This window comes from Eschrichtius robustus, chromosome 2 (genome assembly GCF_028021215.1).
Source record: "Eschrichtius robustus isolate mEscRob2 chromosome 2, mEscRob2.pri, whole genome shotgun sequence".
In the NCBI taxonomy this organism is placed as follows: Eukaryota; Metazoa; Chordata; class Mammalia; order Artiodactyla; family Eschrichtiidae; genus Eschrichtius; species Eschrichtius robustus.
This window is the reverse complement of record NC_090825.1, coordinates 107,631,614-107,647,946: the sequence shown is the minus strand read 5'-3', so window position 1 is coordinate 107,647,946 and position 16,333 is coordinate 107,631,614. Positions and strand designations below refer to the sequence as shown.

The following is a 16,333-nucleotide window of genomic DNA, read 5'->3' as shown; positions in this document are numbered from 1 at the left end:
TTTTACCATGACGATTTAAGAAACAAGATTGTAACCCAATTTCTGATTGTCTAAAGTCCTTGGAGATGAGAGTAGATTGAACAAGGTTGGTAGATGAGATCAGAGAGGTATTCGGACAGATAATACAAAGTCAACCTGGCTACTGCTGTAATTTTCACACCCAATGCTAAGCTCCAAGGATCCATTGGTCTGCCACATGTGAACCCTTGGGTGTCCAGTCACAATCACACACCTATATCAATTCCTCTTGAGGTCTACTATTGCCACATGAGTATTACAGTGTATACATTCCTTCACATGTCACATTTAATGGAGCTCCAAGTTCTTCATACATTCACTTATTTTAATCTTAAGTCAAATATTCACTGAGTGCCTACCATGTGCTAGCCATTGGACTAGGTGCTGGAGAAACACTCTGCCCTCCTGGAGCTTACACACTAGGGTGGGAAATTAATAAGAGGAAAGTAACAAACAAGTGAATAACTCCTTTGATAAGAACAACGAGGCAGAGACAGCATATGTCATAATGCCGTATAACCTTTTCCTTATAATGAATTGTAATTATTCTGCCAGTAATCCAAGACAGCATTATCTTCAACAAAGCCAAACTCCTTTGAGGCAACCACAGAAACTTAGGTACAGTGAAATACAGCTATCAATTCACTCTAAGCATGATTATCAGTTGAAGCCTGAAATACAAAGTATGCGTGAGTATGTGTATTGGAAAGAGGTAGGAAGAAATGGGCAGCTAGGGGATGAGCTTCAGGAAGACAGAAGAAAAGAAAAAAGGAAGGGTAAATAGAGCTAAATTCTTACATCAATTATGAAGGTCATTTTGCTCAATCTTTCAGATTTTAGATTTTTCTAGAATGGGACAATTGGCCTCTCAGAGTAACTAGTGACTGAATACTAATATAAAGACACTGCTTAGTTCACCATCAGACATGTACCCTTTTCCTCTAGTTTAACTATTTAGAAATGTACTCTCTAATTTTTATTCCTATAGAACATATTTTTAACAATTTATTTTCAGAGTTAAAAGATATAATCCTTCCTCCAAAATTACATGTTCATATATCGTTTTCATTACATTTTCACCCAGTTACCTACTATGTAAGCAAGTAAGAGATTTAAAACAAAAGCAACGAACTGGCATAATGCAAAGACTTTTCTGACTTCAGTGCCATTTTTGAAGTAGAAATTCTTGGGTCATTCCTTCCTGGCTTTAATTAAATACCCACACCTATTTCTATCACTTTCAAAACGTTAGGGGGAAAACGCAGAAACCTTTTCTTAGAAAATCCTTCTTTCCAATACTGGGATGCTTTGAAGCCACAAACTCTAAAATAAAGTCATCTTCCCCTCCTCCAATCAATACTTCTAAATAATGGATGTGAACACACACTTAAAAAAAATCCTACCTGGATACAACTCTTACCTGCATCTCTTGACAAAAGGAAGCCAATGGCCCAAAGAGAATCTGACATTGCTCGTCAGCAGTGTATGTCATCTCTGGCAACTTGGAGGGAACCATCACGGAATTGACACTCTGGGGATTTGTCTGTAGCAAGCAGTTACTGGCCTTTGACCTGGTGATATGCAGATATGTGTAACATTTTGAATTAAATGCAAAAAGTTGTTATAATTAGTTAACACAGCAACAGGAAACATTTTGATACTACTAAAATATGTTCTTACTTTTATTTATAAGCTCTTCTATAGAATGCTCATAGAAATTATCCCATGTATGAGAATCATTTGTTTATAATTATTACGATAAACCTAATAATAAAATAAGTTCAAATTAACAGGACTTTTTGTTTTTAAAGATCTTTCATATGGATTAACTCAGCTAATCTACATAATACTGTGAGGTGGTTATTATTTTACATATTTATAAGATGAAGAAGCTCAGAGAGTAACTTGCCCAAAAGTAATGTATGAAGGTAAGAAATCAACTATATTCTGGGATTTAAGGAATCTATGGAAAGCAATCTCAAGTGACTATTAATAGTGTGAATATTTTTCTACTTGACATTGTACTACAACTTCCATTTATGGGGTAAAATTTAATTTTATCGTAGTTCTGATTCATGAGAAGACAACTACACAAAATCCTGCACTCATTAGGGCCTACTGAGGGGCTACTGTTGCAGTGACAAAGAGAATGCCCAGATTCTACTGCACATATTTCTGGAAAGAGTTATAGTAATATAATAAATATATTTTAGTAGATGTTACTATTCATTTGACAAAAAATTAGCTTGACAATTTAAATGGTACGGAAAAATAAATTTGTGTAGTGAATTTAGCTAGTTAGATGTTCCTATATTTCTTACTTAGACTTTTGGATACTTTAAGCATCTCTCACTCACTAATTGGGACTTTACATAACATCTACTGGTACTGTTTCAGCTTCCCCATCTATTACTGAAGGAAGAAGTAGAGAACAGGGCTTTAAAATGAAAATTAGAACAGAAATACTTTTTTTCATTTCTTTTTCCAAACAGGCAGAAGCTACGTATTACCAAAGTTGAAGGTTGAAAAGAGAAGAATCAAGGACTATTATAATGGTGAAAACTATGCATTGACATTAATGAAAAAAGATTCAGAGTTCAGAACTATCGCAGTGGAAAGGTGGAGCTTTTGTTAAGGAGGTTCTTTATAACAACAGATGTAGAGGGATGGGCAATGAAAATGTTTCCACTGAGAAATTTTGAAGAGGCAATTAAATGTTATGAAAGATTTTTTATCATTATAATAACTTTCAACCTTACAAATCACCTTGCCCATCCTCTTGTTTGAAAGTGTGGAAACTAAGAAACAAGTGGGTTAAATAATATGTCCCAGTTCGCACCATGAGTCAGTGGAGAACCAGGACTGGAACCAAGCACCTTGATTCCTAATCTGGTGGCTGATTCCTGCTGCCACACCACCCTCCCAGGCTGGTAGAGGAAGCAGGCACACATACCCATTCATGACACAGCAACAGCTAGTGACCTCAGTACCTTAGAAATCTTTCCAAATCTTCCTTGCTACATCGGGACCATGAGACATCACCGAGATTTTGTCCTTTAATCCATTCACCAGACATGATATGAAGACCATCCGCACATGATGGGTGGTCATTGTCATGATTAATCCCCATGCTGATTTGGAATATAAAATTTAAAAATTACATTAGATAGATATTTTTAACCTGTTATTATAATTGCAATTAAATAACAGCTAAATAATTAAAATAATGGGAGAGAAATTCGTTTTTTAGTTTTATTTTTTATTTTATTTTTTATTGAAGTAGAGTTGAATTACAATGTTGTGTTAATTACTGCTGTACAGCAAAGTGACTCAGTTATATATATATATATATATATATATATATATACATTCATTTTCATATTCTTTTCCAATATGGTTTAATCACAGGAGATGGAATACCGTTCCCTCCACCCCTCCCACACCCTCCCTTCCCCTTGGCAACCACCGGTCTATTCGGAGAGAAATTAGTTTTGTTTATTTTTTTTAAAGTTTTTTGATGCGGACCATTTTCAAAGTCTTTATTGATAATTTGTTATAATATTGCTTCTATTTTATGTTTTGGATTTTGGCCACGAGGCATGTGGGATCTTAGCTCCCTGACCAGGGATCGAACCCGCACTCCCTGCATTGGAAGGCGAAGTCTTAACCACTGGACCGCCAGGGAAGTCCCGAGAAATTAGTTTTAAAGGTCAACATAAAATTAGATTTCAGACTGATTTATTTTTAAAATTTTATGGTCTATATTAAAAGTCAATGTTTTTACTTAGTAAAAAACATTCTCCCAATCAATCTAGTAAATAACACGCTTAGTTCACCTGTATCAAAATGATCTATAGATATATTTTTGACATAGTAGTAGGTATGAAGCACATAGAAATGGTAAGTTTCTATTCAATCACACTAGATTCTTGCTCTTGCCTAAAGATCCTTTATTCATTCCGTTATCAAATCCGAAACCACATTAAAGTATTATTTTTCCCCAAGTGCTTCACGAGATAGTCTTCCTCCACTCATCATAAAACACAGACTGTCCCTGGGAAACCTGCACACTCTTGGCCATCTTCATCTTTTCTACTGAATCCTGAATCTGTTGCTCTAAGTTGTAACTCTATTCTAAAACTCTGACTTATCTTCTGATGGACGTATTAGAAGACTGTTAAATTCAGTATGTCTAAAAGCTGCCCTTAATATTTTCTCTTTCAAACCTCTATGTACTCCTGTATTCTCTTTCTCGCTTGTTCTCTTTTGTGTGCCTTTGCTAGCCCAAGTATCTTCAGGTCATCATTTATTCCTTCCTCTCCCAAATTAGCACCCAATTATTTACTAATTGTTAGGGGCAAGCCCTGCTAATCTACTTTCTAAATATTTCTTTCAACTGTTATTTTCTTTCAATTCCTTCTGTTACTATTAAAGAGGATTATAAAAATAATTAATCTTGACAATTACTATGGCATTCTGAGTGGGTCCTGTGCTTCTAATCTTTGGCAACATTCTCCCTTTTCCTCCTGCCCTGCTCCAGTAAGATCTATTTAAAAACACAATTGGGCTGCCTTTCGTCTGCTTTTCCATTACCTATATAGCAATTTCCAGCTCCTTAACATGGTACGCAGTTTCTTAATCTTCTTCCAAGCCATTTATTGCATTTCTTTTCAGCAAGAGCAAATGATTTGTAGTTTCCCAAACATTATGTTGTTCCTTATTCTCTTGCATTTTCTGTGTCATACACCATAAAAAAAAAAGGGGTTTATAAGCTTGAATTAAACAATTCTATGAGGTAGGAACTATTATAATACCCTTTCTGCTGATGAGAAGTAACTTTCCCAAGGTCATACAACGAGAAAGTGGAAAGTAGTGATGTCTGAATTGAGGAGTCTGGCTCTAGAATCATGTGACTAACCACTGAAGTCCATTCCCTCCCTGACCCTATCCAAAGTGCCTTGCCTTCAATGCCTTTCCCTGGATAAATTCTACTTGATCTTCAAGATTCACGTAGATTACTTTCAGGAGGTTTTCTTTTTTTTTTTTTAAAGGCTGAGAGAGTGTTAGTTTCTTTATCTTTTTATTTATTTATTTATTTATTTATTTTTGGCTGTGTTAGGTCTTTCGTTTCTGTGCGAGGGCTTTCTCTAGTTGCGGTGAGTGGGGGCCACTCTTCCTCGCGGTGCGCGGGCCTCTCACTATCGTGGCCTCTCTTGTTGCGGAGCACAGGCCCCAGACGCGCAGGCTCAGTAATTGTGGCTCACGGGCCTAGTTGCTCCGCAGCATGTGGGATCTTCCCAGACCAGGGCTCGAACCCATGTCCCCTGCATTGGCAGGCAGACTCTCAACCACTGCGCCACCAGGGAAGCCCCAGGAGGTTTTCTTTTACTAAACTCCCACCTTGCCTACGTGTACTGTCTCTGTTTTCCCACCACAGTATTCTGTGAACAACATTATTACAGTGTTTTCTACATTGTACTGTATGTTTTTACTTTTGGTTATCTCTCCAGTTTCTTGAGGATAGGAACTTACTCATTGCTCTAAGATCCTGGCATATGGGAACCATACTCTATAAATGGTATTTAAATGTTGAGCCAAGTCAGCATGTATTTGGGTTGGCCAAAAAGTTCGTTCGGGTTTTCTGCAAGAGGGTATGGGAAAATACGAGCGAACTTTTTGGCCAACCCAACAGAATCACTTCTATTTCAGTAAAAGTTGCATATAATTTCCTATGAATTCTCATAATGAGGGCATTAAAATAACTGTTTGTGAGAGAGTTAATACTGAAGAAGTAGAAAGAGGAAAGCTTGGTTTTGCACATGCTAAGTTTGAGATGATGGGAAGATAGTCCAATGTTCCCTTTCCTCATTGCATAATGATCTAGATAATAAATAAAATAGTCTTTCATAAATAATTTGTGAACAGGAATATATATATGATATTTTAAAACACTAATAAAAGAATATTGTTATAGAAGTTGCTAAAGGAAATTACAACTATACTACCTATATTTTCTCATATGAAAATGAAAATTTTCAAGACTATTGAACTACATTTTTGGTTAAATAAACTAAAGATTTAAATCAAAATGGTTAGATTTAATGTTTTTGAAAGAAGAAAATGATATAGATGGAATTAATTAATTTATGAAGAAGAGTAATGAATTAAAAGTTCATTATGTTTGCTAACTTGAAGATTATGGAAATTACCTAAATAAAATTTAAAATATACTGTTGACTATCATCCTTCACTTTTAGTGTTAGAAAAATTCAGCTATATGATATACCATATTTCTCTTTCCTCATCTAACTAATGTCCTTAAATAGGGTTTGTATCAATACATATTAATAGAATGACTGACAGAGAGAACAGGAAGAAAAATGTTTTCATACTTTGAAGATAAAGAGAAAAAGTAAGACATGATATGGAGTAGGCAGGGGCCAATTCACTTACTGAGGGCTAGAGTGAAAGACGTAGGAGTTAGATTTGAATCATGTATCTCCCCCTTATTCATGTGACCAGAGGCAATTTAAATAATAATAAAGGAATAAATGTGCCTAAGTTTCCTCATCTGTTAAATATACTTTCCTGACTGGTTGTGAAGATTACATGAGGATGATATAAAATGCCTGGCACAGTGCCTGCAATATAGCAGGAACCCATAAGCTTTTTTTTTTTTTAATTGGGGCAGTAAATCAGAGAAGTTTTATCCTATCTCTCTAATTTGTCAAAAAAACACAGAGATAACCATCATTAAAGGCAATCTGCTGTATTGGCTGACTTTCATGAAAGTGGGGATTTAAGAAAAGCCAAGTAAATAATAATGGCAAGAAGTTACTTTGTCTGGATGTTAAATTAAAATAAGAAATTGTAAATATGCCACAATCTCCCAGATTGATAAAGATGCCTCATGTGCTGACTGTACGCTTCCAATGCCGCCCCTGCCTGCATCACTGTCTCACCTCCCCCAGGGATTCTGGCTGCAGCACACATTGCCGGGTGACCCTGTTATAACAACAGCCACTTGCCATGTGGAACATACTCAACTCTTCCATCTGCGGCGGTGCAGTCTTTCAAATCATACACAAATGCTATTATTTTTGAAAGGCAACTGGTCTTTTTCACAAATAATAAAACTTCTTAAATAATGTGTCCATTTGAGAGAAGGAGAGGGACTCCTTCCAAGATTTAGCAATTTGGACATTTTCCCAAAGCAGTGTAATGTTATTTTCCAAATTGGGAAGATTACAACTTCTCATCCAGATGATCATTTTCCTTTTGGGATCCTGATTCTCATGTAAGAAATTAGCTACAGCCATGGAGAGATCTGATGATTCAAGCATTGTTTACCATTAGTTAAATTTTCCTAAAGCTATTTAACTTGTAACAGAAGTTATCATTAAATTGGCACAGGGGTTCTTTTTATAACCACACATCTGGAACTATCAGGAGACACTGCTTAGTTCTGATTCTACAGATTTGAAATAAAACAATTGTGAACCTTTATTTGTGCCAGTCACTATATTAATCATTTACAATGATGATATCATTTAATCCTCACAATACCCCCAGAATGTTTCTGTTATCATGACTTCTATTTTACAGATGAGGAAGGTGCTGAGGTTAATAGCAGAGCTGTGACTCAGACCCAGGCAGCCTGATGGTCAAAAGAAGTGAACGTTAAATCACCAAGCTATAGATCAAAAGTATCCATTTACATATAAGGTTTATTTTCTGAATAATTTAAAATGTCTCCTCTCTGTTAGCAGAAACACACCTTCACATATACAGTCCCATAACCAAGTCGCATGCACTGCATGGAAAACATTGTCGAAGTAAGACATTAGCAACACCTCTCCTCACACTGTGCAACTGAGCTACATTTTAATAATCTCAGTTTAAATTCACTTTGACAAAATGCCTTGGGCAAATAAACTCTCCACTAACATTGTACATGGTTGTCAAGTCAACTGAGAAAATATTTTTATCTTATAAAACTTCTCAACTTGTTTAAAAGTCTCTGCCAGGAAGTTTTGTGATATCCTGCGGAAAGCTGGAGAAGCATTTGGATTTCGAAGATGGTCCCTTTTGATGTTTAAAGAGTCAGAGAAGAGAACATTTATGAATTCACTCACATTTTTTGGATAATTTGGAAAGGATCCAATTTGTAAACAGTCATATTTTAAGAGAGTAAACTTTTTTGTGCTGAATACATTAAACATTTTGTCACGATATCTTATTTTCCACTAAAAGCCATATTATTATATAGAAAAAAGTAATTAAAAAAAAGAAACAAACTATCACAAATGACACTTAATTTCATACCATTCAGTGGCTATATCTGACTTGATGTAACTTCACTCCTGTGTACTCATGGAAAAAAGCCCAACATTAAGAAATATGAGACATTTTCATTACTTTTTATATTTTAAATCATTTCACTTTGCACAAAACAAATATGTACTTCCACTGGTAAGTCAAAAGGCAATGAATGGAAAGTAAGTCAGCATAAAGATAAAAAAATCAGAGGTTAAAAAATAAAGTAGGGGTACAAAAGGAGATTCCTTTTGACTTTGCTGTGTGTTACACGACAGTTTTATCTAGCAATTCAACAAATACTTGGTAAGAACACACTAAGTGCTGGGCACTGTACTGAGTTGGGGTCGTAAAAATGAGTAAGATCCAGTTTTTACCCTCAAGGAGTTTATCATATACTGGGGCTGGAACACTCCATCCCTTGCCCTCATGCAGCTAAAAGATGCCTGGATCCTGTCCTTCTACGTTCCATAAAGCTCTGCCACCCATTCCTCCTTTTCCAACACTACTTCCATCACCCAAGACAAGAGGTGACTTTCTTCACTTCTGGATTGTTGTTCTTCACTTCTGGATAACCCCTTCACACCTGGCCTTAACTCTTTGCCTTATTAAACAATTATTTAATTATTTTAATTCCTTATGAAAACATTAACAAAAACTAGTTCCCTAGGTAAAATCTTTCAATTTTCCTTGGCAAGCAACGATACTGAAAAAGTGAATAATGAACCAAAAGGCTGGTTAAAATGCAGATTCCTGAGCTCTACCCCAACGGATTAAAAGAGGCCTAAGACCTAAGAAACTGTATTTTAACACATTTTTCTCAATGATTCTTACTTAAAATTCTGAGAACCAATGAGCTACAAGATAAAATCCAAACTTATTATCCTGTTTTCAAATAATCTGTAAACTGATTTCAAACTAATTTCCACTGGAACAGTTAATTCCAGCCTACTGTTTTGTACAGTCCCTTCCTTTCAGAATGCTTTCCACAGCTTATTTGTATTTACAAATGCAACTTAAATTTTAAGACCTTCTTCCCATATAAAGGACTCTTCAATAAATTCTAGCACATATTTCTCATGATTCTTAACTTTTGTACCCTTCAAATATATGGCACAAAAAATATCAGAACTATCTTCTATTTCTGGTGAATTTTAAGTAATATATACAAAGTATTACTACCTAGAATTTAAGTGTTCAGAGAATAAGAATTATCGTATTTTCTTTTTAATTCCTTAAATTGTAATAAATAAATATACATAGATTTTATCAACTAATATAGAATCACAGGAGCAACTAAATATTCTGTGCATTTGATGGAAAGTTGAAACTAATGTGGCATCTTACTGACTTAGAGAAACCATAAGCCTGAAAAGGCTATGGATGATCTGCTCAAGGAAGGTTGTTTGCCTTACTCTAGACCATACATTTGCCAAGAGAAATGCATTAGAGGAATGCAAGCAGAAAGCCAATTCTTGTATGGCTGTTCACTAGTTGGGTGATTTTTCTCCTCTTCCACCTACTCACTATGACATCCAAACCTACATTTGAAGAGAATCTGGTATGGGAGTGCTGCCACATCTCTGCTGGCTTACGTCCTATTATGATTATTAACTTGGACAAACTACTTATTACTCTAACTGGTATCACTGTCTAAATAAAGTAGCAAATACAAAAACTGTGTAAGTGGTCTGACAAGAATCTTGACTTCTCTGGTGGCACAGTGGTTGAGAATCCGCCTGCCAATGCAGGGGACATGGGTTTGAGCCCTGGTCCGGGAAGATCCCACATGCTGCGGAGCAACTAAGCCCCCGTGCCACAAGTACTGAGCCTGCGCTCTAGAGCCCCACGAGCCACAACTACTGCCCCACGAGCCACAACTACTGAAGCCCGCGTGCCTAAAGCCAGTGCTCCGCAACAAGAGAAGCCTCTGCAATGACAAGCCCTCACACTGCAACGAAGAGCAGTCCCCGTTCACCGCAACTAGAGAAAGCCCACACGCAGCAACAAAGACCCAACGCAGCCAAAAAAAAAAAAAAAAAAAAAAACAGAATCACCATAATAAGTACACTTCCTGCCAATCCAGTAAAAATTCTGAAGGATATAAAAGCACTCCTTGAGTGAACAGAGAGATGTATGGCCATTGGAGGCTGAAAATCTCCTTGTTACCTTGAAGCATTCATAAAAATAATTATACTACTACTACTAATGAATTATTATTATTATTCATTCACTCTGTATTATTCATTCTGTGTTATGAGTCAACCAATGTGCCGTGCAATTAGAGCATCACCAACCTAACAATGAACCTTGAAAGGAAAACTTATCCACATTTAGGAATGAAGAAAATTAGTAAAGACAGATTGACTTGCCCAAAGTTCATTCAGAGAGTAGCTGGCATGACAAGAATTCAAGCCCAAGTCTGTGTTGCTCTAATACGCTTTCTCTCTCATCTGCCCACTGAGTAATTTCTATCCTTAACCAAGGCGTGTGTACTAGAGGAAGATACTTGTGACTTTTGCCGTATGGAATTCTAAACCGTACAGTATGGAAACAGTGAACTTACACGTTGCTATTACCAATTTTAGTGGGTCAAGGAACATTAATTACAGAATAATTAATTTTGAATATTTTAAGAAGCAACAGATTTCTAGAAATGAGTATATTTGTTTTTGTCTATTACAGTAATCTGTTATTTTATCTGTTTCCCATCCTAAGAGTCCTAGATAATGTACTGTCTTAATCTTCATTTCTTATTTACTTCTTACTGTTTGTCTACTCTCCCTTTAGAATATATCCTCTCTTTCTTATAGTAAGATATGCTGATGTAATCAATATACTGATACTGTATACTGATCTAATCAGTATATCGTACTACAAGATATACTTACTGTAAGATATAGTAGATATACTGATGGGCATCAATGCAGAATGAAAGCCAAAAATTGTATTTCCTTCTAAAAGGGACTCCTCTGGCATGCTGAGAGAGATTAGCCAAATTTATGCTTACAGGATACCTCCTGGAGCGTACGCTACCTTCTTATTTAATTAGCAGAATTTTAGATTAAATAGTACTATTGCTGAAACTTCTGGAATTGTCCCTTCCAAGTCCACGACTTCAGGATGTGCATGAAACAGCTGAACAGGCCTGTAACCAAACTTCAAAGAAGACTCATCATAACTGATGTATAATTTAACTACTGTATTTCTACATAGTTAATTTTATATAAGAATCAAAATAGCATGTGCCAGAAAGGAAAAATATGTTGCCATATTTGTATTTGTATAGTCATAAAACCGTTATTTTCCAGTCAAGGCAATTGCATTCCTTGACCCAAACTAATTATTCTTTCCCTGCTTCTGGAACTCAACTGCCTTCTACCCTGAATCTCAAAATGATTGTCCAAAAGGTGAGTATTCCTAAAACAAATGCTTATTCATTCACACAACAAATATTTGAGTTCCTATAATATACAATGCACTCAACCTGGTACTATATGAGAAAAAATGTATTAGACACTAATCTTATTTTTATAGAGATTCCTGTCTAGTAGGGAGTGTATGTGTGTGTGTGTGTGTGTGTGTGTGTGTGTGTGTGTGTAAATATCAGTATAAATCAGTATATATTAGAAATTAAGCTACAAGTGATATTTACAACTAACAGTGTAAGGGAGTTTAAAAAAGGAGATACATTTCCAGCTGGACTTTCAGGTCTAATTTCACAAAAAGGATTACATTTGGTTTGACCATTAAAGGGATTACATTTGTCTTTACTTAATGGATAAGTAAAACTGAAAAAGGTATAAATCAGTAGGGCTGGGAGTTGGAATAAGAAAAAAGCATTAATAAAGACATGAAGCTTGAAAATTATGGATTGTTTACATTCATGAAATAGAGAAGTAGCTTATAAAGTTAGAAAGATAGATTGGGACCAATCTATAAAAGTCATGAATCTAAGGCTACAGAATTTGGAGTTCATTCATTAGGTGGTAAGGAACAATAAAGATTTCTGAACTGAAGATCAGAACTATAATTCAGGAAGTTGAATCTGACGAAAGTAAGATAGATTAGAAAGATTAGGTGCTAAGGCAAGGAGACCGCTGAGGTGGGCATTGCAATAGTCCAAGCCTGGAGAAATAACAGAAGAGGGAATAGACAGATGGGATAACTAATGGGATAACTATTTCAGATGACCAATGAACAGAATTTGACAAGTGATTATGGGAGGAGCTAAGACTAGAAAGAGTTAAAGATGTTTTAGATGTCTCAACTTAAGAACTGATAACAATATTGATGCCAATAACAGAAATGCATATGTCTGAAGAAGTGGGTTATAACCTGGCCCTACCCTTGGTTCTACCCAGGCACAATTTCCATCAAAGCATGTAAGCAAATGTCACTGATTTCAAAGGCTTATTAATTACAAGGCATCTAAATTGTTGGTACTTTGGCAATACTTAAAACTTTAGCAGGTGCCCCAAATATTTGTTGCCTTCAAGGAGCTAAGTTTGCATATTTATTGCCTCATTAGCCTCTCAGTTCCAAAGAAACTCCTGAATTGTCAACTCAGTGGAAAAGCCATGTCTCTAGGCCAAGGTTTAATAAATATATATTAGTCTTTTCCCCTTGGTTCAAAAAAGCAAAACAAAAACCAAAAACATACAAGTATTTTGGCCATGTGAAAACAAGTTCTGTGTTTTTATAATCACATAATTTATAAGTAATTTTCCCTAACTTATGTAATTTTATCCTCTCATCATCTCTATGAAGTAGGCAATCTAATTACCAGATGAGATTCCTAATCAGTAAATAAATTGTATATGTTTAATGCAGTTTCTTTTAACTTTTAAAAATGCAGAACTCTGCTAGAGCTTTTTTATTTTCTTGACACTATCTATTACAAGTATAAATTATCATAAATGTGCTAAAGTCAAATTACAAAATTGTATCATAAACTGTTTTCAAGACAAACAACTTTGTCTACAACCTTATATCCATACTATTATTTCAATAATATAAACCTACCTTAAAAGGACAGTTTTTATAATTAGGAAAACAAAGTGCTGAGGCATCAGATACTAAATGGTCAAAAAATAAATACTACTTCATTAATATAAGACAGTGATCATTTTCAAGTCCTTATGATTACTTGTATTGGCTACTTATTTTTAAAGTAATGGGATAAATTTAACAAGTGAGAAAAAGATGAGATGCTCAACCATTCTAGTAAGCAAAGAAACACAAAAACAAATTAAATTATAATTTAACATGTGCTAAACTCAAAGCTGGGAAAATAAACTGAAACTGTATTTACCAGCAGTCTTCTATTTAAATTTGGATAAATATTGCCATATGGCCTCCAAAAATAGTGCCCCACTTACACGTCTCTCAAAAATGTATAAGAATATCTGTTTCCTCATAGACGAACGCTTTTCATTCACTTACACTGTTAATCGAAACATCATTTAACAGTTATTTATTGAGCACAAATGAAAGGTGTGAGAGATACAATGTTAAACAGCAATGACAGCAGAAACAAACATAAAACAAGACACAGCCCCTGTCCTCAAGAAACACAATCTAGGGCTTCCCTGGTGGTGCAGTGGTTAAGAATCCACCTGTCAGTACAGGGGACACAGGTTCGAGCCCTGGTCCAGGAAGATCCCACATGCCGTGGAGCAACTAAGCCCGTGTGCCACAACTACTGAGCCTGCGCTCTAGAGACTGTGAGCCACAACTACTGAGCCCACGTGCCACAACTACTGAAGCCTGCACGCCTAGAGCCCATGTTCCACAACAAGAGAAGCCACCACAATGAGAAGCCCGAGCATCCCAACGAAGAGTAGCCCCCGCTCGCCGCAACTAGAGAAAGCCCGTGCGCAGCAATAGAGACCCAATGCAGCCAAAAATAAATAAATAAATAAAAGAAACACAATCTAATTAGAGATACAGACATTAAATAATCATGCAAATGTAAACCTACCACTGTGAAAAAATTAGGAATGAAAACTACATAGAATTAATAAGAGCAGATATGAAGGGACTTAACCTACCCATGGAATAGTTCTCTGAAGAAATGATGTGAAAGAAGAGTAAGAGAAAACGAGGGAAGAGGACAGGGGGAGTTTTTGTGTCAAAGGAAGCACGTGGTCCTTGCAGTGGGAGTAAATATGGATTCATCTGTGTAGATTTATGTAATCTGATAGTCGAAAGGAGAATTGCTTTGTGGTTTGACTGGCATCCTATTAACGACACTAGGATATTTTCATATAAGCCATCAAAATACCTCTATGAGCTATGTGGTTATATCCTTTGCCATTTTTCTAATGGGACTTTGGTCATTTTGCAAATTTATTTTTAAGAGCTCTTTTTATATTAAGGAAAATATTACTTTGTCGTGTCAATATTACACATGATGCAAATGCTTGCACTGACTGTGACTTATCTTCTGACTGTTGTATTTTTTTCCTTGCCTTGATATTTAATTTCAAGTCACTAATTTTATGTGAATTTTCCTTAAATATTTCTAGATTTCACACCTAGAATCATAGACATTCTCTATTAAAAGACTGAAAAAGAAAAAAGCCAACAAAACAAAAAATCTCACGTACAGAATCATTTTGGTGTGTTCCGATGTAATGTCTAAGGTAGAGAATCAGATTTCTGTTACTTTTGTTATTGAATGATTCATTTCCTTCCATTGATTGTAGGTGCAGCTTTTATTATATGCTACATTTCCACATCTTTCCCTACATATAAATGGAATTTTTTTTTTCTTACTCTCTCTTCCATTGACTTGTCTGCTTTTTCCAGCACCAGCACAAACTGCTTTATCTATTCTGAAATGTATTACTATCTGATAGTGCTCACCCTCCTCCTCCCCACAGTTTTTTTTTTTTTTAAACAAGAAATTTCTTATGTTGAGTTTTCCACATGGACTCTAAAATCAGGCTGTCTAGTAAAAAAATTCAATTGCTATTTTGGGCAGATTATGTTAATTTATATATAGATAATTGTCATTTTATAATATTGACTGTTCCTACCCCAAACCAGGAAATCTCTTTCCATTTATTTAAACCACTTTTATGACTCTGTGTGGTTAATAATTCTTCTTTTTATAAGTCTTGTACATTCCTTTGTAAGTATATTCCTAGGTGTTTTATCTTTTTAATGTTTATTTTATTTTTTGCTATCTTCAATATAAATGAAATTTTTTTCTTTCTTTATAGTTTGCAAGTGGCTCTTGTTCATGTATTGGAAAGAAAACAAATTTTACACAGTTTTGTAACAGGCCCATAAAATTCTCTCACTGTTCTAATAGGTTTTTTAGTAGATTGTCTGAAGTTTTCCATTTATACAAATGATACTCATTTTGCCCCTCCTTTCTAAATTTAAATTTATTTTAAAATTATTAAATATTTTCATGAAAACAAATATATGCAATATTATGTGTACACATACTACATTGTATGTGTGTGTGTCTGAATGTGTTATGTAATATAAATAACTTACGCATTAAGGAGATAAACAGCAAGGTCCTACTGTATAGCACAAAGAACTATATTCAATGTCCTATGATCAAAAAAAACAAACCACCCAATTAAAAAATGCATGAAAGACTTAAATAGACAGGTCACCAAAGAAGACATATAGATGGCCAACAGGCACATGAAAAGATGCTCAACATCACTAATTATTAGAGAAATGCAAATCAAAACTACAATGAGGTATCACCTCCCACCGGTCAGAATGGCCATCATCAAAAAATCTACAAACAATAAATGCTGGAGAGGGTGTGGAGGAAAGGGAACACTCTTGCACTGTTGGTGGGAATGTAAATTGATACAGCCACTATGGAGAACAGTATGGAGGTTCCTTAGAAAACTAAAAATAGAACTACCATATGACCCAGCAATCCCACTACTGGGCATATACCCTGAGAAAACCATAATTCAAAAAGACACATGTACCCCAATGTTCATTGCAACACTATTTACAA

At 35.4% G+C, this 16,333-nt stretch overlaps 1 protein-coding gene across 1 annotated transcript in view; it reads right to left on the bottom strand.

Moving 5' to 3' along the window:
• The window catches only part of ADAMTS19 (ADAM metallopeptidase with thrombospondin type 1 motif 19), a 296,035-nt gene that overhangs the window by 129,832 nt on the left and 149,870 nt on the right, over positions 1-16,333 (bottom strand). Inside the window, exons 9-10 of the mRNA XM_068534394.1 lie at positions 3,009-3,149; positions 1,439-1,589 (exon numbers count right to left, since the gene is read on the bottom strand). Of these exons, the coding sequence (XP_068390495.1) occupies positions 1,439-1,589; positions 3,009-3,149 (292 nt within the window). The remainder of the gene's footprint in view (positions 1-1,438; positions 1,590-3,008; positions 3,150-16,333) is intronic.